The 23,158-nt window shown below is 42.4% G+C and overlaps 1 protein-coding gene across 3 annotated transcripts in view; it reads right to left on the bottom strand.

Moving 5' to 3' along the window:
- slit2 (slit homolog 2 (Drosophila)) overlaps nucleotides 1-23,158 on the bottom strand; it is a 513,947-nt gene that overhangs the window by 469,826 nt on the left and 20,963 nt on the right. For all 3 annotated transcript variants that reach the window (XM_078545575.1, XM_078545584.1, XM_078545594.1), the window contains exon 4: nucleotides 17,663-17,734. In XM_078545575.1, the coding sequence (XP_078401701.1) occupies nucleotides 17,663-17,734 (72 nt within the window). The remainder of the gene's footprint in view (nucleotides 1-17,662; nucleotides 17,735-23,158) is intronic.

Raw genomic sequence — 23,158 nt, 5'->3', positions numbered from 1 at the left:
CCCAAGGGCCCATGTCCACCCCAGAGTCCCCACAAACCACCCTTGCCATCTCTTCTACCGATACCACTGCACTCTCACCCTCCTACCCTTTGGGCTCCCTCTGCCCCCTTCGTACTCACCATTCCCTCCTAGCACGACCACCCTCAGTTTGCTCCCCAGGAGGCAGTCATTGACTCGACAGACCCCTCCCTTGCACATTTGCCTGGACATCCACCACATTCCTTACTCCCTCCTCCACCCTTACTCCCTCCCCCCCTCTAAAGACCTTCCTCTCCCCCTGGACTCCTTTCTCTCCCTGGACTCTTTCCTCCCTCTAGACTGCTTCCTCTTCCTGGACTCCTTCCTCCCTCTAGACTGCTTCCTCTTCCTGGATCCCTTCCTCCCTCCAAAGTCCCTCCTCCCCCGAAGTCCTTCCCCACTCTGAACTCCTCCCCCACTCTGAACTCTTTTCCCACTCTGAACTCCTTCCCCACTCCAGACTCCTTTGCCACTCCAGACTCCTTCCTTGTCCCAACTCCTTCCCCTCCCCAAAGTCCTTCTCCTCCCTGAACCCCTTCCCACATCCAAACTCCTTCCCTTAGGCCTGCCTCTCCCCCTTACACCTTCCTCCCCCCTTACACCTACCTCCCCAATCGCCACATTCTCCCTCTTCCCCATACTCTATCCTCTCCTCTCCCAACCTCACCCCCCCACTGACACCTTCGTTCCCCCAGCCGCCAACCTCACCCACCCCCGGTACAACTTCCTCTTCCAGTCAAACCTAGACCTTCCTCTTCCACCTTCCACCCACCCCAGTACACCTTTCTCTTCCACTCACAGCTGGACCTTCCTCTACCCCTACACTTGCCGCTCATCCATAGCAGCTCAAGACCAAGACCGTGATGTTCCAAAGCAGACCTGAGACATCAACAGAGACTACCCACCTTCCGAGAGCTGATTCGCGGTGGAGCCATGTGCATGAGAATCCACCTAGCATGTGATGCACGTGTTCCTCCAGGGTCTGGTAGCGATCGGGCTCCAGCATCTTCTGCTCCTTGGGTGTCTGCAATCTGAGCAAGGCCCTAATAGCAATTCGCGACTTCTGCATGTCACGCTTGTCCGCACGTTTTCTGGGATAGCGTGTTTTCCCACCAGCATAACGGTAAATGCGGCATGGGGGGTATGATTCTAGTCAGGCCTTATTTTGTATCCATTAGCGGGATGCAAAGTGGGTTCATGCCAGCCTCTAGCGGGATTGGCGTTCCGCCATGGCGGACACCATCGATGATCCCGCTGTGCTTTCATGCCAGCGTGAAACAGATATTTGGCCTCCTCGCCATATTGTCTTCCCTCTCCCCAACTGCCATGACGCCCGACGGCAACAGGGCCAGAAAATTCTGGCCCTTGTCATAGTAACCATCGGACTCCTCATCCTAATAACCATCAGACTTCTCATCCAAAGTAAACATCAGGCTCCACATCCTAAGTAACCATCGGACAACGTGAGCTGCAGGGGCTCAAGAAGTTGGCTCACCACCATCTTCTCAAGGTCAAATAGTGATGGACGATAAATGCTGGCCTATTGTGAAAGAATAAAAAAAACATCAGACACCCACCCAGCAACAATAGCACATCTCATCCCAGCAACCTGCCGACTCCTTGTCCTGGTAACCATTGATGCCTCGTCCTAGTATCCATCAGACATCTCATCTTAATTACCATTAGACACCTGGGCTTGAATTTTTGCTCCCTGGTTGGGACGCTTCTGGGTTTCACAAACCCAACCTGGGAGATAGCACCCCAGAGGGCTGGATTTTCAGTCCGGCGGGTGGGTGGAGAAAATGGAAGTCCTGGCAGGCAGTCCTGGAGCTCGTGCGAAAGTGGGCTTGGCAGAATGCCAGCCTCGGTGCTCTGGCACTGTGTTGAAGTCTTTTAAAAAAACAATAAAACATAAAACAGCCCTCCATCCTCACTCCCCCCACACAGTCTCCTTGCCCCACACACGCCAACTCATGCCACCTCATGCTCCCACCCACCCCCCCATGGCCCCTCATAGCCTCCAAGCCAACCTATGCCTTTCTACCCACTCCCAATGACTCCCCCTTTCCTCCATGCCAACCAATGTCCCTCTACCCACCCCTATGGCTCCTCATACCCTCCATGCCAATCTATACCCATCTTCCCACCTCCCATTGCCTTTTAGAGCCCCTATGCCAACTTAGTACCAACCCATACCCCCTAAGCACCATCCTTTGCCCTTACATCTACGATGCCAACTAACCCAGCATCTATCATGAGTAGGCCTCAGGACCCATTCTGAGATGAGATTAAATAATGTTTTTCAGCATCTATTGAAGAATTCACTATTTCAAAAAAAACTTCTCATTGATAAAAACCCATTCACTACATCTAACTTCCTCTATTTCCTATAAAAACAAGTACTTGAATTCATGGTCCCACTTCAAAGAGTCTATAACCACTCGGAGCTGTCTATCAAACTGAAATGGTAGGCACCCCACTGTGATAAATGAAGATTGTGAAATCAGTCATGTAGTATTAATCTAGTAATGATAGCCCGCAGGCTTATGTCAAAGGACAGAGTGAAATAGCAAGCAATGCCTTTTTTAAACATTCCATACAATTTTGTTTCAAATATTTAAAGGGCAGGAGTTCTAAATGCCTTGACAGCTTGACAGTTGCTTTTGGCAGTTCCAATGAGCTTGACAGTTCCAATAAGTTGATGCACTTTTTATGCACACTCGTGTCTAGTTTTAACAATCCCGAAGGGCTCCTTACCTCTCCCAAAGGGCACCTGACCACCTCCAAAGGTGTCCCGGGACTATATTCAAAAGGGTACCCCATCTATTCAAGTAACTTCATAAAGTTTAGATCTGCTTCTACCAGGTCCAATTTGCACGCATCGTGTTTCCCACACTTGGCTGATAAAAATCAGACAAGACTGGAAGCAGCCGATTTTATATGCGCTGCTGCCTCTGTGAACCACTGATATGCAATTTGGAAATGAACCCCATTCCTATTCCCCACCCCCAGCCCACACACTGTGCCAAAGGCAGGAGCTGTGTTTGGGGACAAAACTTCTGGATCCGGGCCCCCAAGGCCATTTCGCAATGACGGAGAGGCTCTCCATCACTGTGAAGCTTCAGGCCCTTGTAACCTCATTCTAGTAACTATTGGATACCTCATCCTAGCAACATCAGCCACCTCGTTCAAATAATCAACAGATATCTCATCCTAGTAACCAATGGATGTCTTGACCTAGTAACTATCGGACACCTTGTTCAAGTAACCAATGGTACCTCATCCTAACAACCATCGAATACTTCATGCAAATTAGTGTATTGGTATTTACAAGTTTACACAGTGAGTACTGGCAGGGTTACTCAGCTGTATGTCACAGCCAAGCCTTATCCTATCATCACCTGATGTTCACACACATGCACTTTGCAATTAGTTCACCAGCCAACAAGAATTATTATTATATTTAAAACAGCAGTTATGTGTTGCAATATTTTTAATGGAGAACTGTTGTCCTGTTATAACAGCAGTATATTTCATACAACCATCACTACAAAAAAAATTACAGTACAGGATATTAAATAAATGCAATCTATGAAAATTGCATTGCAATACCCCATGCAAGAACAATTCTGTATGTGTTTTCAAAACAGCCAGCATGTCAATTATAAATTTATATTCTAAATATCCAATTTTTTTCAGTTACTCAGCATTGAATAAAGATCAAACATTAGAACCCAGAGTATTTATCTCTATAATCGAGGAGCACAGGAGCACATTCATTGTTCTAGGTGAGCTCAGAGAATTCAGCACAGACCAATGACTGAACCAGAGACATTTCTGGTCTCGAGGCATTCATTTGAACTGTTCTGACAAAATGTTAGCTGGTCTGTTGTCTCCACAAATACCAATTGGCCTGCTGTGTGTTTCTGGCATTTTCAGTTTTTGTTTCAAGTTTCCATTATCTACAGTTTTGTTCCTTTTTATCTGGTCTGCCTGCTCCCATATACGAGAGGCAGGGCATAGAGCCAGTGGGGCTCAGGAAGTGGTATTAACATTCTAATAATGTCAATCCAATTAGACAGCAGATAAAGAAATGGTCTGGACTTGTGTGTGCTGCTTACAAAATGTAACATTTAACATTCACTGAAAACTCTTGGTATGTGCTGTGCGATGGAACATGTGAAAAAAAAAGACCCTGAAATGTTCAGTCTGTGTGCAACACTCCTCCTTTAGCAGCCAAGTCTAAGGAATGAATCAACCTGTCATGTCTGCTCTTCCCTCCGCCTAATGTTTATACACACTTCACCCAGTATGTAATTATATACCAAGTGTAGTCTATAATTAATGAAAGTACGATTCAGTTAAATGTGGCAATGTTTCCTATCGCCACTTTAAATGTCTAACATGCTTGCCATCCCATTCACATCATGTTGGCGACATGGTTAATAGCAGGATGATATTTAAATTTGAGCAGTTTTCAGTGCTTTGATGCTGAAAGTTTACGCTGGCAGTATGTTAAGTAGTTTTCAGAAAACAGAAACATACTGTAACTTCAGCCACATCTGTTTTCATTGCATTGTAACATAAGAGCATTACATGGATACGGACTTTTATTATTCACACCAAATAAGGAGAGAGAAGCACAGCTAGTTCTAGCTGTTTACACCATTCAGAAAGCATTTCCTTTGAATCTTTCTACAGATACTATACTTATGAAGGCTAAGTTCACGTTTCATGCTTTGGGTGACTATCTTCTTCTGCAGTTATCAATATACACAATTCATTTTGTGTGTATTTTCAAATAAGATTTCCCAAGCATGTTGAGTCAGGTATTCACTGAAAAGTAGTTCGAATGATTAAACTTTTACAACAGAAATTGATAATATTTTAAATGTGGGCAGCCGTGATATTTTCCTCCTCCTCTCTTCTTCTTCCAGGGTACACTTTCAATGGCACAAATCACCCACTTGTACTTTGCCCAGATGGTGATCATTGATGTGGGAACCATAAAAAGTGTTGCTGACTATTTGACTGGAGAGAGCATCACAGCTGGATCCAATTCGATCTTAACCTGATACCCACACACATGTACTTCCCTCAGGGGCTGCTCAATCAGGAATGGGAGCTCTGACTAAGTTTCCCCTTCCCCTTTGCGGGAGTAGGGAGGCAGTACTTCTATATTACCATAGCTGTGGTCAGCACTAACCAGGGATTGTAACCTGAATCTTTTATAGATCTCTAACACCCACCAACTTACTGGATAAAGTTGCTCAGTTATTGGCAGCCATGGTGTTGATTTTTCGAACCACTTGTCAATACTGGTACTTGAATGGAAATGCAAACTTTTACTGTTAGGTTAGGAGATAAATGCTAAATCCGCACATTGCCTGACTGTCACAATACATTAGAGTGTATCTTGAAATATTTTTTATCCAGATTCGATAAAAGTGACACAAATGAGCCCAATTTGTTTTTATTTTCATTTTTACTCCCTTTTATTCCATCTCTTCCGAATACAATAACTTACATTCAAATGCAGCTTGAATCCAAGTATCCTAGTGTCGGCAGACCATTTGACCATGGAAGGCTGAGCCTAATTCTGCTCTCTTCTGACAACTGCATTTCAGCAGGAGTTATGGGATAGCAAACAAGAGTAGGAATCTTGACCGACATTTTTCTTTGTGAACCTATAGATGCTGATGATAATTGCAACCTCCCAAAGCTGCACAGGAAGACTGAAGATGAGACCTATGGCTCAGTATCACATCACACTACACGCTGAAGAAAATTTAGTGTTACTTTCATGTCATATTTCCTTGGTTTTGCCCATACCAGAAGATGGAGGTTCTCACTGAAGTGCCAGCTGCCTGAGAACCAGTGATACCCACTGACAACAGCATCAGAATGCAAACAAGTAGCCACCTAGTGGATATAGGCAACCTGGGGGTAAATAGCATTTTACAATGCCACTTCGAGCTGGATTGTGAACTCCATGCACTGTTGGTAACAAGCTTTAAACCTACTATCCATGTGTTCATCATGCTGGTTGAGCTAGTGTTGCTGACATGGAACATTAAAACTGGATTAGGCGGTTTTAATTTCTTTGGTTAGTTAGCGAAACTTCTGAACAGTGGTCTACACTAAAAAAAATACATTTTCTTCCTCATTGTCTGTCCCTGCAGATCTTTTCTACACACCTTCCAGGAAGGTGCGATGGGCAGAACTATGGACCTCTCCATAGCTACTTGAAAGGGCTGACCCTTCAATGGTAATTTAACATTTGACCTTTAGGTTGTGAGTCAAGTGCTCAATTGGTTGCGATAGTGGGTTGTCTCTGTACAAGCCCTTTACTCTATAGGGATTAGGCCACTTTGTGCATTTGCATTGTCTGATGTCTTATTTACAATGTCATTGGCTTCTTTAGAGACCCTGCTACAAAGTCGGTCTGCTCTTTTGAAGCTCTTCAGCCTGGCACTGAAGGACAACACCATGAGCTGCCAGCAGCTTTGACAACTAAGAGCAAAACATTTTCCCATTCATACCACTGGGTTTTACCAACTCAACTACTTCAAAGATACAAGTAGTTTTAAAAGGGGTCATAATGTTATAAGCAAAATGTCAGGGCAAATCAACACTGAGGTATAATCCCTGACTAGAACTGCAAAAAAAAAGTTTTAGTGTTACAAAGTTTACCAAGTCATCGCTCTCTCAGGTTTCCATGACAATTAAGAGCCAAGGTTGACACAGAAAACTTACAGGGGCTCAACAGCTGTCTCATGCTAGCAGAGCCAAGAGATTAAAATCCACCTCACAGAACACAGCCAAGCAACTTCCCTCGTGTCTGCGTAAATTATCTTCAGAGTCTTCCTAGTGTTGGAAACCAGCAATAGTTATCATGGCAGCTCACGAGATGAGTAATGATTTTGATTTGACAAGGCGACAGTAACCGTAGCAACAGTAACCTGTGAAGCCTGCACAGCCATTGTTGGATTCAATGCGGCAGAGGCCAGAGAGGCCAGGAAGAAAATGAAGCATAGAACTATGGCATCTGACACATTTAGTGTCCTGCACTTTAATCATAGCTGGGAGAAATTAATTCCAGAAGATTTTTGAGATGGTTCCCTGTGTCGCTCCTGCTTTTGTTACAGGCTGCAAAATCCTCAATCCTGCCAACTGCTAGATTCAAAGGAAATATTTTCTATTTCAGGAAACACTCTTTCAGAATGAGACATTTGTCTTCTTCCTCTTACAAATCACTTATTTCACTTGCATGGTCATGTCATGTCAGCATTAAAAGAAAAAGTAATTAGAATTTCATAGATGAAAGACATTTATAAGTTCTTTGTGGTTATACCTCTTAAAAAACTTTTGTCTCCTTTACTTCCCTGATGTGCCAAAGATGGTGACTTGCACTGGCACAATGTTCCACAGGCAGTGGCAGCCTTCCGGGAACTTGCTCAAACCATCATCCCTCATGTGTTCATCTAGAATATGAATTTTGGCTGGCTGTTGAAACATCAATAGCAGCACCATCAAACCCAATGCTGTCTCTGCTTGGTGCCTGTATTCATGGAGTAGAGGGGTGTTAGATAATGATCGGGGGTAGGAACCCTGATTAATTCTTCACCTCCCTAGTAAAAGAACAGGAGAGCTGAGCCTACTGCAGCCTTAGCAACAATCCGTTATGAAATGTTCTTTTAGGTAAAGAAAGCAATCAGCCTTTCATTCTACAGAGCTTACATTATAAACAGAATTAAGAAACCAAAAGAAGAAAAAGATTTGCATTTTACTTAGCACTTTTCATAACTGCCAGACATCTGATAGAACTTCGCAGGCAATGAAGTACCTTTTGAAGCGTAGTCACTGTTGTAATGTAGGAAAAGAACATCACAAAACAGCAGAAGAAATAATTGTTTCATTAACCTAGATTCACAGTATGTTGAATATGTCAAAACAAAAACAGAATTACCTGGAAAAACTCAGCAGGCCCGGCAGCATCGGTGGAGAATAGAGCTGACATTTCGGGTCCACATGACCCTTCAACAGAACCCGTTCTGTTGAAGGGTCATGAGGACTCGAAACGTCAGCTCTTTGCTTCTCCACCAATGCTGCCAGACCTGCTGAGTTTTTCCAGGTAATTCTGTTTTTGTTTTGGATTTCCAGCATCCGCAGTAGCTTTTTGTTTTTATCTCTATGTTGAATATGTCCCCTCTCCAAACTCTCCTATTGCACAAACTCTACAAGTTCTGAATCTGAATCTGGATCTGAATGTGGTGAGTAATGATTCATTATCCCTGTCAGTGAAAGAAGTGGTCTGGCCCAGTTCTGTTAGTTATGAATATGCCTGATGCAGTAATTCTGCGGTCAGTGGGACAGAAAAACAAATGGTGTTTTGCTTCTTAAAGTCTAAAACAATAAAAGGCAGAGTGTTGATCTTGCTCAGTCACTGCTCAGCCTTTTTTGGATTCCTGCCCAAGCAGGGACTCATCAGCTGCACCTCATTTTTCTGACAGCGCATGGTACAGGGATGAACACATTATGTTCAGTACAGCACTCCATCATTGGGTGAGAAAGTCAGCAGAAGAAAATCTATTCCATTACTAAAGCATGGAAACCTCCTGCTCCATCTAACTTGAGCAGCATTGCTTATGACCTTGGAGAATTCCACTGCCCAGACACTACCTAACCCTTGAATTAAGGAAGAAAAGGTGGTGATGAAAGGGTCAGTTGCCTCTGTGTGTTGTTCTCTTTCCAATCCAATCAGTGTGTGTTCAAATCAGGCAATTGCTGAACCCATTTCAGTGTTTGTATCTCACTTATGTGCATCACTCATGCATTATTATAACATTGGACATATTTCTAGAAGAAGTCTGTTCTTGCAAACACTTGGCACATCTATTCCATTGAGTCCCATTTTGCATGTAATTGTTCCACCTGTCTCCCTCACTGGAAGTGGTCGGTTCTACAGGAATGCATCTATGAGAGAACCTAGACTCGCAAAAGGCAGAGTTTCCAGCGTTTCAGGTCAAACACTTGGTGCAATGCAACACAGCTGAGCAGAAAATAATGATCACTGAACTGTGATCCAACAAGGCAAATTAAACAGTCAAAATCCATTTGCTTCAGATGAGCAGTCAGCAGGCTGTGAACAATGTGCTTGTCAAGAGATACGAGATTTGGGCAGGGCAGCATTGCTGTGAATGAAAAATCAGGTCACTACAAATATGGCTGGCCTTCACTGCACTTATGGGTCGCGCCTTAAGGTAGCTAGTAAAAAGAAATGGTGGCACAGCTCATTCATGCACTCACTGGTATGCTGTGCCAAAGAACAATGTATCCACGCAGGAGGACACCGAGACTAAAGCATTTCAGAATAGGGGGGGAAAAGAAATAGTGTTGCACACAAGTTAACCCCATTGACAGAAGTGTAAGAGGAGGTTACCTGCCCACCAACTGTGAGGAAGAATGATGCATGTTACTGGATAGGGGCTAATAGTCAACCAAAGTGAAGGAGAAAGGGAAACAAAACTAGATAAGTGAAGAAATGGCTTCAATTCTGATCTTTTTAATCAGCCACTTTCTAAGCAGTGCAGCTGTGACCCAGCAGAGATACAAAGAACACAGCTTTTAATATACAAGAAATATTTCAAAAAGCAAATTGAAATGGAGAAGTGAAACACAGAATATGTTAAGCTGTTTCTCATTAAAATGTATTCTTCCTCCTCCACCTCCCATAAACTCACACACACAAACAGATTTAGACACACACACACATACACACGCGCACACACACACACACACCTCTTGTTCTGAACAAATATCAAAAAGAACAAACATATTTCCCCAGAGGCTCCCCTATTGCACATAAAACAGTACTTAATCTCCTGTGGTCTTGTGTGGTTCGGCTCCAAGTATTTGGAAATATTAAATTAAAGAAATTACCACTGGGGCAAATAATCATGCTGAAAAATTACTTTCCTTTTACTCCATTACAGTACTACATTGTAAATGTGAATGAGGTAGTACTCAACACCACTGCAGCCTGAACAAATCACTTACCAATAAAGAAAATTAATACCTACTTCCAATGCCCACAAATCAACAAGCTAACCAAGAGGTCAAACACAAACATAACACAGACATCCATTTAGTAAAATTACTTTTTTCTTACATTTCTAAGTCACTATTCAGAAAATATTTCAATTGTTCTCTGCTCTAATCCACAAAATCTTCAGAGTATTCTCTGCCATGGTGGTGTATCAGGATCATTATTACAGTGCCTGTTTCTTTTTTAAGTAACTCTGGGAACAAGACATAAGCTGCAGAATTTTCATCTAGTATCTAAGATGTTGTAAGCATTGCCAAGAAACATTGGCCCTGAACCTTCTGTTCTTCATAAAAAGGGGGGCTCGGTTGAATTATTTTTACATGTACCAACACATATCTACCATGGGCCAGTTTGTTTTTAGTTACCGGGTTTGACATGCATCAGCCTACTGCACACAGCAGAACAGAATATCCAATGCAACTGTACAATGGTGCACCATGCGGACCCACACTAATGCAGTATTTAGCCCTTTAATGAGGCACTTGAATGGGATTTTTGGATGAGAGCCAGTATAGGTATTATAGAAACATCTGAGATACCTCCAACTGCAATGGTAACTATAACTGGCCATGTTAAAGATATTGGCTTTTGTATTAATTCTGAGGAAATTAAGATAATGCATCCTGAAAAGCTAAACAGTTGAAATATGCAGTTAAATGATCCTAAATATCGGCGTATTATGTCTAAACACAGGCACAAAGAACTTCCTTCAGGGTTCTCTCAGTCAGCCATCATAGCTATGAAGGTCATGTTAAAATTATTTATTTTTTCTTTGGGATCCAGGCCACAATCCCAGTTTGAAAGACTGTGTGTGCTTCTGCTGTTTCGTCTCACTAACTTTGCCAACTCTACACCAGGTCCCTTTGAGAGCCAGACACATGAAACTCCTAATGTAGGATCCTTGAATCCACCCCTTCTTACACGACTGGCCTTATTTGGGTTGTGAGGAAGCTTGATCCCCAAGAAGACTGAGCGGAATTCTGGTGCAAGATTAAGATCCAGGCATACCAGATCCCGGCCACTGATTCCTTTATAATTTTGTTGTTATCTGTAGCCAGTTTTTTTTTCAATGCACGGGTCCTTTAAGTTTCTTTTGCGCAGTTTTTATGTGGAACAAGACTTGCACAGTAATATTGCGCAGCTGTGAATACCTGCAACTTAGTGGGGACATTGGTCCCAGCTTAAAGTTACAGCAGCAGTGCACTGGTAGGGCTGTAGATTTTGACCTATTCATACATATATGTATGTTTTATAATGTGTGAGGAACTAAATTAGACTTATGAATTTCTTTTTCACAATCACTGCTATCAAATTTGTTGGAGTGTTCTTATTGTTATTAATGATACTGTTCAGATTCCGGTGGCTAGCAAAACACGTGATTCTTTTGTCTCCTTATGCCAGCATGAAAGTGGAAAGGAGTCCAATAATGGAATGAAGATGGACTTGAACTTTATGATATTAGTATAGAGATACACTCATTCATCTTCTAATATTGAACAATGTGAATTCATCTCATAATCTGGTTTGTGCAAACTGCCAGCATAAAGCCCTAATCAATGTAAAATCTCACTTCTTGGGCTCTGAGTTTCAAATCACATCATCCTGATTGTTATCAGAGGGGCAGGGCTAGCTATAGGAATGAAGATACGTGTGCCTGGGCTTCATTAAGATACAGAGCCAGCATAAGCTTCTGCTCAGCACTTCAAGCAGACAAGTCTAAAATGCAGCATAGCACCTGGGATGCAGACTCTTTAGGAGTCACACACATCATTATTACGATGCAGTTTTCCCTTGGAGACTATCAAGGATAGCACTAGTCATAGCTCAGCAGGTACCTGGCATTACAAAATAGCAGAATGTTGGGTAGTATAAATTGTGCTAATGATATTTGAACTGGTATCCTAGCCCTGCAAATACAGCTGTGACTATACTACTGTTGCAGAACAAATGCCTTGACCTAAGCCTGTGATGCTTCCAGCTTGCATAGCTCCCTAAGAGAAGCCACACAGCTGATAGTAAAAGTAAAAAAAAATTCCCCTGGTTGCTTTTAGTGACCAACTGTAACTAATCACACACATTTCATATGCCCAGTTTCTCAGATTGTTCATCTGTGCCAAACAAACAGACACAGAGCTAGCTACCCATCTGTAACTTTTAGACTATTGATAGGATTGTATTAAACATCTGATCTATAGAGACATATCACTTCACCTAAAGTCACTTTCTAGTGCACGTGCACAAAGGCATCAGTCTGTCAATCATCCCCAATCAGTGATTCAGGGATATTTTGATGAAGGAATTAAATAACTCACTAGAGACTGGAACAGAGTGCCACAAAATGCTTATCATTCTTGGCATACAGAGTACAACTTGAGCAAACATTACTGGAGACTTTGATAGGCATGTTTCCTTAAAGAAAATACATTACAATTTGTGTTGTGTTATCTAAGTTTCCTTTGGCACTGATGTAAGCAGCCTGCAAAGCAGTTCAATTATTCTGAAAGATTTTATTTTGAGCAACATTTCACACTGTACTAGATATTCAAGTTGCTGATTATCAGCATTATTATAATTTGCTATGCCACTTAAGCTGTTGAATTAAAATCCATTTTACACAAGGTTAAAGAATAGAGCATACTACAGAAGAAATACAGATTTAGTACCACTGCTAAACTAAGCAAAATTATTTGTGAAAGTCTACATTAGCCACATACAAAGATGGTTGATTTCACGGTCTTTTCAGCAATAACCCTTGGGCAAGAGAAATCTAATATTTCAGTTTCCTTCACCGCTACTTTTACATTGAAATTTTCCATTTCCCTCAGAGCAGTAAAGTCTCTGATATCATAGGCTCACATGGGCTAATGTTAACAGATTGGTTGCCTGCTATACACCTTCCTGATTGGTTCTTTCCATTGATAATTAGGCGGAGTGTATAATGAGCTGTAGCTATGCAGCCAGCAAATCTCCATCTGTTCAGGCCTGGCAAAGCGCTATAGAACAGATTGCAGCCTTACTGGACAAGTGATAGGACAATAACAATTGCATCCCCGCTTCTCCAGCCTGTCAAGAGGGGCTCGATTCTGGAGCACAGACTACAGAATATCCCCTTATGTGCATATTTTATCTTCCTTTCAAAACTAGAGAGGAAGCCTTCTCCAATGGCTCAGCCAGTCATATCAGTGGCTGGCCAAGCTGCAAGGACGGGAAAGATCCTAGCTTCAATTTTTGGTCCGTGTTGAGCTGGCAGTAAAGGTACTGCTACAGCCCTGCATGCCTCTAAGTTAAGGTGGGGGCAAAAACAAAACTGGCAATGGTTTTGATTTCTGATCCTGATCGCTATCCCCCAGCAGCTAAAATGTGTTTGTGTGTCTTTTGATTCAGAACAGAATATTGGTGATGGTGCCTCCTACAGTCAAATGAACAATCAACGCTCAGTATCTAGACTCTCGCATGAAAAGTGGCTACTTTGGCAAGGTAACAAATACTGACTGGCATCTGCAAAACTGTTCACCAGCATCAACCAGCACCTTCAGATCAGAAAGTGAATACTGTGCTGTGAGTTGAGTGCAATGAATTGACATTCATTACTGGGGTGGGGAAACCAGAGTCAAGTCAGTTTGTGTCAATCTGAACTAAGTGGATTTCTTACTGGCTCTGCCTGCTGATAAGCTAGAAGTGCACATTCCATTTACCACCAAGTAATGTGTGCCAGAGTACTGAAAATACGCGGAGGTGTGGAAATGTAACTGATCTCTTGTGAAGATCGCCCTTTGACATCAGCTGAGCCAAAGACTAAAATTGAACTCTGGACAAATACAAAATAGGAGTAGCATTTTTAAAATCATTTTTAGTTTCACTAAACCCAAATAATTCCTATAGGTTACCCAGTGCTCAGACCCATTATTAATTCAGTCTGAATATAATTAAACTCTAAGCACAGCCACTGAAAGAGGAACAGCAGCATCCAAGACGTTTACTTATTAACAGGATCATTGTCACTAACAGTACATTAAAATGCTGCACAAACATGTAAGATGCAAGCACTGAATAGTTTGCCAAAATGCATTTTAGCGCATAACAGCTTCATACCGCGCAGGACCTAAGGCTTTGAATGCACTGATTTCTTTCTGACTTAAAGACTGTCAACATCTTTGAAAATTAAGTGCAGTCAGAAAAAAACTCCACACTGAACACTGTTATCTTTTGGGGATAAAATGATTCATACAAGCTTTTATTGAAATATAACATACTTTGCACAGGCTGCCTTAATGGAAATTTCCTCAGAGAGAACCATAGCTTTAAGTAGGTAGAATAAATTTTTGTTACAGTAGGTTGTAGGCCTGGATAAAACATACAGCTGCAGAACTTGGTAGCTCAAAGTTTAAAATATCAACTGAAAATGCATAATTATTTCACTCAGCCAAGCAACACTCTATTTAGAACTGCCATTTACAGTGGTCACATTCGGAGAAAAATTGGAAATTGTAATCAAAATGCTTTATTAATCTTGTTCAGGCAAAGGGCTCAAACTCTTCATGAGCTCTTCGCAAGCAATGACGCAAACACGTCAGAGATGAGGCCTCCACAATTTTCAGTAAGGAGGTGTAGTAAATGATGTTGTTTCAAATATTTAACAAAGGAAATAATACAAATTTCTTGCAATTATATTGTGGTTTATCACACTAACACATTGAAGTGCTTCACATATTTACTTTCAGAGCACAAGTGACCATTGCTATGTAAACCAATACAGCAGCAGTCTTTACCAGCGCTATCCATGAGCAATTATCAAGAGAATTACCCAAGTTGCTTGTGTTTTTGTTGATTTTAGTTGAGGGAGGGATTTTGGTCAGGCCACAGGGAAGTTCCATTGCTCTTCTTTGAACCAGTGCCATGGAATCTCTAGCATCCAACTCATCAGGCTGTAGGGGCTGAGTGTCTCATGTAAAGGGAAGCACCTCAAAAAACGCAGTAGTATACTGGCATGTCAATGTGGATTGTGAGCTCAAGGTTTTCTGCACTGCTCAAGCCCTTTCTTTACAGAAACAGGAGTGGTTTAGAATCAGAAAATGCTGAAAAAACTCAGCAGACCTGGCAGTATCTGTGGAGCGAGAAACAGAGTTAACGTTTCAAGTCCAGATACAGACTCAAAACGTTAACTGTGTTTCTCTCTCCACAGATGTTGCCAGACCTGCTGAGTTTTTCCAGCATTTTCTGTTTTTATTTTAGATTTCCAACATCCGCAGTATTTTGCTTTTAGAATTTTCCCTCCGTTGGGGGTGTTGTGCGGGGACGGGCATGGACCCGATCGTCCACGCCGCCATTTTACGTGGCTTTAACGTGGCCTTAATTGGCCCGCCCAGGAGACGAGCACCCAGAAGCACTGTGCGCTCCCTGTGTAGGCGGGGGGAGGGTTCCCTGAGTCGGAAGTGTGCTCTTGCGCACGTGCGTCCGAAAGAGCACAGAAATCTCCCTGTGCCTCAGGGAAATTAGTTTTAAGTTTTAACAGTTCAATTAAGTGTTGAAAATATTTTTATGACATGTCCCCTCATGTGAAACTGTCACATGAGCTGGGACATGTGCATTCATTTCAATAAAAATTTTTGAGAAAATTTAAAATAATGCATGAAACCTCATCCCGCCCCTTCCATAAAAAATGCGAAGGCTGCCTGGGCTCTTCGCCTGCCCGCCAGCCTTAAGGTTGGATGGGCAGCTCCGTTAATTATGTTAATTATTAGTTAAATGGCCTTAATAGAGGCCTTTGACAGTTCGGTGGGCGAGCAGCCAAGTTGGCTGCGCGCCCGCCGAACTGAAATTCTAGATGACGCTTGTCGGGGTCGGGGTGCACACCCGACGTTACCCCACGTCATTTTACGCCTCGGTGAGCGGGGCCCACCCCCGCTCACCAAGCCGAAAATTCTCCCCTAGTGGTTTAGAACCAAACACATTCAGTACAGCCCTGTCAGACACTGTTTTCTGAAGTAGTCAGTGAGAGAAACATATCAATCAATGTTGTAGAGTAAACCCCGGACAGACTGAATAAAGGAAGCATCTAGACAAGGTTCACACTCCCAACTGCTATCCAGCGACTGCCCTCCATATTACCACTAACATCTCCCCCCTCCCCCCACCACTCCCTCTTTCCCCCAACAACATTTGTTTAGGTGAGCACAGGTTCAGGTTCAAATGGTAACCTTGCAACTAAGCTGCCTGTCAATGCTGACTGTCCAAGCTAACACACGAAGCATGGTTGCTGAGGTCAGGTATTGCAGGGTCACATACCCTGGGAAGGGGTCAACACATTTAGGAGAGAAAATTGGGTCAAAATTGGAGGAAAGCAGAGAAAGAAAAGTGCAGTGAAAAGCACTGTTACTCTCAGTCTCGGTATTGTCTACAATTAGAATCCAATTATGTATGGCAGAAAAAAATCTCTTTAAAGTCATTCCAAATGATTTTTCAGTACATTGACGAACTGCTAAATAATATTTGAAAGAATCACAATCCACATCAAGATCACTCTGAAATTTTTCATAAGAATATGGGATGGATGACAGTCTTGCAACAAAATGCGCATATATTATATTCCTGCTTCAAGAAATTCTAAGAACCCTGACTGCCCCTCCCCACAGAACAAAGAAATAGGGACTACGGTGATCAGTTCTTCAAATTTCACTTTGAGTGGCAGCATAGTCAACAAGGTAGTTGTGCCTGATAAAGTGAAACTCTGCACCCACAGTCCTTCTTCGTCAGAGGAATCCAGTTACTTTCAGCACAATTACTCAAGTTAAAAATTAAAGAAGGCCCTCAGACATAAACCACTGTCATTTCACTGCAGCTCGCCATGAAAACTAGACAAATCCAGATGTAATTCACATTTTCAGCTAATATTCATCCATTAAGCAAGTCAAAAAGCTTTCAAATTTCAAGAGCCAAATTTATCAGGATTTCCGTCAAGAAAAAGAAAGTAAAACAAACCACAGATTAGTTCTGAATCAAATTGCAGTTTGGGAACATTGTCCCATTAGAGGCATAGAGATTTCCAAGTTAACCATAACTATGTGAAACCATACCAGACATGACCTTCATCCTGTACCTTTCTGAAGTTGCTCACTTCTCAATGGCTTTAGAATGAACTGTTTTCCTTCTAAATTACCATCAGGACTGCATCTGCCTGCTTCAAAGTGCCTGAGGATAGCTCAGAGTTTAAACTTTGATTTATGATTTGTAAGAAAGCACAAAGCAAATTACAACTCTATCCTACTGGTTCTCTCAAGAAAAAATATAGCTGTAAGGGATTTAGAAAAATTGTGACAATTAGTCAAAAATAAATTCTCTCTCCAGATAGCCGTATAACAAAATATCTATAATTATATACCGTTTGCAATGTTAGGTTAAATTGAACAGCAAGTTACCAAGAGTCAAGCTGTGCTGATGTGGTGCAATTGGTTCAGGTGTAGCCACATGGCACTGAAATCATCCTCCTGTCTTTTTCATTGTCAAATTCGACAGGCTTAAGGAAACTTGATTACTCACAGTCTGTAGAGCTTCGGAGTTCCCAGGAAAAGTAACTCTGGCAAGACCTGTAGATTGTTTCTATTCAGGCGGCTGGAGAGAGGCAGCAAGTGAAAAGAGAAATAGTTGTGAGAAATCTGTTATTGCATAAAAATCATCCCTTAAAGCTTCAAATTTCTCCTCTCAAGGTGCTAATTCAATAATTGCTGTACACTCTCCAGTGCCTCAGCTAATTGACATCCTTCATTTCTTAACTTAGAGCAAAATGGCTAAGCTTAGCAATCCCACACTCTCAGCAATTAGTAGCCCTGGAAGCGACACCAAATCGAAGATAGGGCTACACTATAGTAGCTCCCTTTCAGTATTGCTTAATGCCTGGAATGAGGAATTAGTGGATTTGCCCCGTTGTCAGCAGGCTGTTTGACCATGAAAAGCTCGCTACACAGACTGTTCATGTGCTCACCAAAGTGGGATACACTGGACAATAAACAGGAGTGTGGACCCCGACTGACATTTCCTTTGCTGAGGCCAGATATAGAACCATAACTGCTGGTCTATTGAGATCAATGAGGTCCACACAAACTGGACTGCAAATACATTGAAGAGCAAAAGATACTGCATTTTAAACATTCTTGTTGAATACTCAGAGGCACGCCAGGAGTTCCACTGTCGCATTTTCATATAATAAGAACATTGTGTCTGTTCTTAATATTCTTCATATGGTGCCTGTCAAAGGCTGGCTTTGTGTGTTTATTAAAGGTCCAAACTCTCATGGACACAGGTGCTACATATGCATCAAATGAAAAATGTGTTATATATTTGGCCAGGATATGATAACAGCTTGTCAATTCCACAAGGTGGTCCTGCAGCGTTTACCCAAGGCATTACAGAATGTGAAAATGTTCCCTGTAGACATGCAAGTGAGTCAGAAATCCACAAAGTCTAGCAAGAGGCGATGAGAAGCGGAGCTAATGAGAAAGTGAAACCTGAACAATTCTTTCCTTATGTCCCCTGGTGAATTGAACTTTATTGTTTTTAACCTACTGAATGGCTCTCAAATATTTATTGGAAGCCCAGTAATTACATCAACTTTTCAGTTATTGCTATCTTTCAAATCATTGTATTAGAAGGATCCATAGGTTTGATGCTGCCTATTGTTTCAAAATTGTGATTTGTTTGTTCTTAGCTAATAGATCAATCTGTCAAAATTTCAAAAACAAACATGAATTTCCATGCATCTGGTTTCAAGACACTTTAAGTTAAATAAACCTCTCTTTTAGGATGGGCCAAGTTGTTCTTGATCCTCTCCAATCACAATAAGACCCCACAGCATGGACTGACCCATTTGTTCAGGTGGTGACTTGCAGTCATATTTTCACTGACATCACTGTGATTGACAGCAGCTCATTGTCTTCATATGCTCCATAATGTGTGTTAAATGGGTTTTAAAATACTTTCAATGCTCTGAACTTCCCCGGACTACAGTGGGAAAGAATCAGCCACAGTGACTGCTGAGGGCATTTATCCAATGACCCCTGTTGAAAAGTGTGATTGTGTGGGCTCCAGCTGAGGATAGGATCAGGCTGGTTGTGATGTCTCCCTTAGTCAAACAGCTTGACAAAACTCACTGCCGAGGCTTGAACATAAAGGATAATCAGTTAGGTAATATACTTGTGAACTCCTAGCATCGATGAAGTGTGCCTGAGCAAGTGTCACCATTTTCAGGAAAGGTGAAGGGAGTAGGGGGGGTAGGGGGAATATCTGGAATTAGAATATGAAAAATAAACCAATGTTTCCTTTTCTTTTACAAAGCGCATCCATTCAAGCCACAGTTAGAAAGCAGTGGGGCCTTTCAGTCTTCTACTACAGACAGATGACAGCTACTGTTTTTGTGAAATACAGTCCAAGCATTGTGGGCTGATAATAATAAAAGTGGCGCCAGAGGAGTTGGTGGCGGGGGGGGGAGAGAGCAAGCAACAGAGTGTATCTTTAACATTTCGAAACATCCGTTTAAACTGGCTTCTCATTTCAGGAGAAAGTAGAAGGGCCAGCATCCAGCAAACATTGTCACAAAGAACCAGCGCAAAACAGATGTGGGAAAAACAAACAGCAGCTTGCCATCTGAATTAGTAAAAAGGTCCTGCTCAATGCAAACAAATCCCATCCCACACTTCAACATCAATAGCCATAAAAAGGTCAGGCAAAACCCAACCCAGAGCAAAGGATAGACACTGAGAACTCTGCAATAGTAATGGTTTCTGTATGAGCAGGAAGAAACAGTGATAGCCACAGGGAATGGGAAAAAAGCCTTTTCACTGTGACATTTAAGCATTAAAGACAAAATGAGTTAAGAAGCTAACACTCATACATTTCTCAGTGGAGCACTGTTTATATAAATGTGAAACATGGTTCCAACAATTTGGCCATAGACCTTGTTAATGTTGCAATTATTTATTTATTAAGATACAGTCAATCCTCTCTGTTACACTGCCTTTAGTTGCTGCAAAAAACATGTGATGATAGGAAGTATGTTATACTCAGCGCAGGGGGATTGGGACTGTATGAGTGTACTTACTCAGCGTTAATGGTTGTGTACATGATCCTGTTCCTATAGGGCAGTAGTCAAAAACTCCGTGTTGTTTTTTGGAGAAAATGCTGAATTTGACAAACATTAAGAGAAAACAATCTTGTATACCATGTTGGATGTCATACAAAGTTGTACATACAGTGCTACTACACTGTCAAATAACTTAGATGTCACCAAAGGTCAATCTTGCCTTGTCATCAGGTAATTATAAATTTGAATGTAAAGCCAGGTGCTCCTGAGTAGACCTATGTGCTCACTAAGTAGGAAACTGGATCTAAAGAGAATAAAGTGTAAGGTTCTCATAATATTAACAACAGCTTTTTTTGTTTCTTTCCCTGAAATAATTCACAAGCCTGACTGTAAACAAGTGCTACAATATTATCTTGATAAAAAACATAACTTCACATTTTAAAGCTAGCATGTACCACCAATATTAGCATATTATAAAGAAAAAAGAAAAGCTTGCATTTATATAGCACCTTTCATGATCTCAAAATGCTCAAAAGTGCTTCACAGCAAATGATAAGCTTTTGAAGTGTAGGCACTACTGTGATATGCGGAATGTGGTAGCCAATTTGTGCATGGCAAGATTCCACAAACCTCAATGAGATAACGGCCAAGTTATAAATGAGAAATTGAGCTCTTTAGCAGCCATTTTTTGGGTGCTAGCAGTGCCCTTAGAGCTCCAAAATGACATACATTTTGTTACGCACGCACACACCTGTGAGACAAGTTGTGCCAGACGCCATGTTGGTTGCCACATTATAGGAAGGATGTGATTGCACTGGAGGGGGTGCTGAGGAGATTCACCAGGATGTTGCCTGGGATGAAACATTTAAGTCATGAAGAGAAGTTGGATAGACTTGGGTTGTTTTCATTGGAGCAGAAAAGACTGAGGGGTGACCTGATTGAGGTGTACAAGATTATGAGGGGCATGGACAGGGTGGATAGGGAGCAGCTGTCTCCCTTAGATAAAGGGTCAGTCACGAGGGGACACAAGTTCAAGGTGAGGGGCAGGAGGTTTAGGGGGGATGTGAGGAAAAACTTTTTTGCCCAGAGGGTGGTGACGGTCTGGAATGCGCTGCCTGGGAGGGCAGGGTTGCCTCACATTCTTTAAAAAGTACCCGGATGGGCACTTGGCATGTCATAACATTCAAGGCTATGGGTCAAATGCTAGTATATGGGATTAGGTAGATAGGTCAGGTGTTTCTCACGTGTCGGTGCAGACTCGGTGGGCCGAAGGACCTCTTCTGCACTCTGTTATTCCGTGATTCTGTGATTTTGGCGCGACCTTTGGCATGTGCAATGATTGTCCGTTGGAAGTAAACAGAACTGGAAGTTCTGTTGATGTAATAATAATTTAATGCCAGCAGTGCCATTTTTGGAGCTCAACACTCTAGCCATTGCCATGTCTTACCTTCGCACAGCTGAACACACGTTTAACAGCATTAAGGACTAGCACTATTTCAAGGGATTATTAACTATTTACAGTTTAGTTGCTGGTTGATTTCTTCTAGTATTGCTGTGATTCTATACATTTTTGGTGCTTTCTACAGTTGTTACAAGTTGAAAAAGTCTACAGGGCAGGTGCTGAAGGAGTTTTTACTGGCATCAGTGTTTCTGCAAAAGCAGTTGTTATTGGGCATAGGTGCTCTAGTAAGCATTTCCCCTGGAATACAGCATCACTGAGAGAATAAGCAGAGGCAGTTCAGAGCAGAGCAAGTTACTGGGACAGGGAGGAGGAAGAGCGTGAGAAAGACTCTCAGTAGGAGAGCATATCTGCCCAGGATGTTCATGGAGCAACTTGTTGACCTGAAGATCAGTGAAGCTCAATGTGTGATCAACGACGCGCTCATTGAAATATGCCGCATGCTGCAACCATAACTGCAGCCTTAGAATAGGGCAAGGACTGCATGAACTTTTATGTCTCTCACTCTCTCCAGGCTGGAGCTAGAGGTATTTGTAACATCTCAAAGTGCACCATCCACTGTTGTGTATGGGGACTTTCTAATCAAAGAGAGCTAAATACGTTTAATTCTCTCTTGCAGACAGCAGCAGGCAGAGTGAGTATGTGGCTTCACTGGGACCGCACGCTTCCCCCATGGTGCTGAATGTCACTGGCTGCTTGCACATTGCTCTTCAGATGCCATCTATATGGGAACTCCTTCAATGTCCAGCTGGTGTATGATGAACAGCAGTGCATCATGCAGGTCAATGCCCAGTATCCTGGCAGCAGTCCTGATGCCTTCATTCTGTGGCAGCGGGCATTTGAGCCACTACAGGAAACCGAAGGACACTGGCTATTGGGTGACAGCTCCCATTCATTGAGACCTGGCTCTTGAACCTACTGTGTGACTCATGCACATATGAACAGCATGCATACGATGAAAGCCATGAGGCCATACAAAATGTGATAAAGCAGACCAGTTGCAGAGCTTCTGCTCTGGAGGAGCCCTACAGTACTCAGCATAGCAGGTTTCAAAATTCAAGGTGGTCTGCTGTACGCTGCACAACCTTGTCCTCATACAACTATCTAGACAACGAGTAGCTGAGGAGCAGGAGCAGGAGTATATGGAGGCAGAAAAAGACAAGGAAGGGAGGGGGCAATTTAGGCAGCCCCTTTCCACCTGTGCTGTCTGTGAAAACCTCAACTGTACAAACCAGTGACCACAACCCCAATTCCCCATTCGCCAACAGTCCCACATCTTACCTTCCTCCTTTCATTGACCATCACAGTGTCTGCTGGGCCACAATGCAAAAATGAAAGCCACCACAAAATTCCAAACCAAATTTACAAATTAAATCATTCAATATCTATACAAAACTACCCTTGTGCATCCCCATAATGTCCTTTCCTATCTTAGTACTCTAATGCTGTAATACCACAGTGGCTGCAGTATGGCTGGGGGAAAGGCTGCTGATTTACAGTG

The sequence above is a fragment of the Cetorhinus maximus genome, chromosome 1 (genome assembly GCF_964194155.1).
Source record: "Cetorhinus maximus chromosome 1, sCetMax3.hap1.1, whole genome shotgun sequence".
Lineage (NCBI taxonomy): Eukaryota > Metazoa > Chordata > Chondrichthyes > Lamniformes > Cetorhinidae > Cetorhinus > Cetorhinus maximus.
The sequence above is the reverse complement of the archived record's forward strand: the minus strand, read 5'-3'. Positions and strand labels throughout refer to the sequence as shown.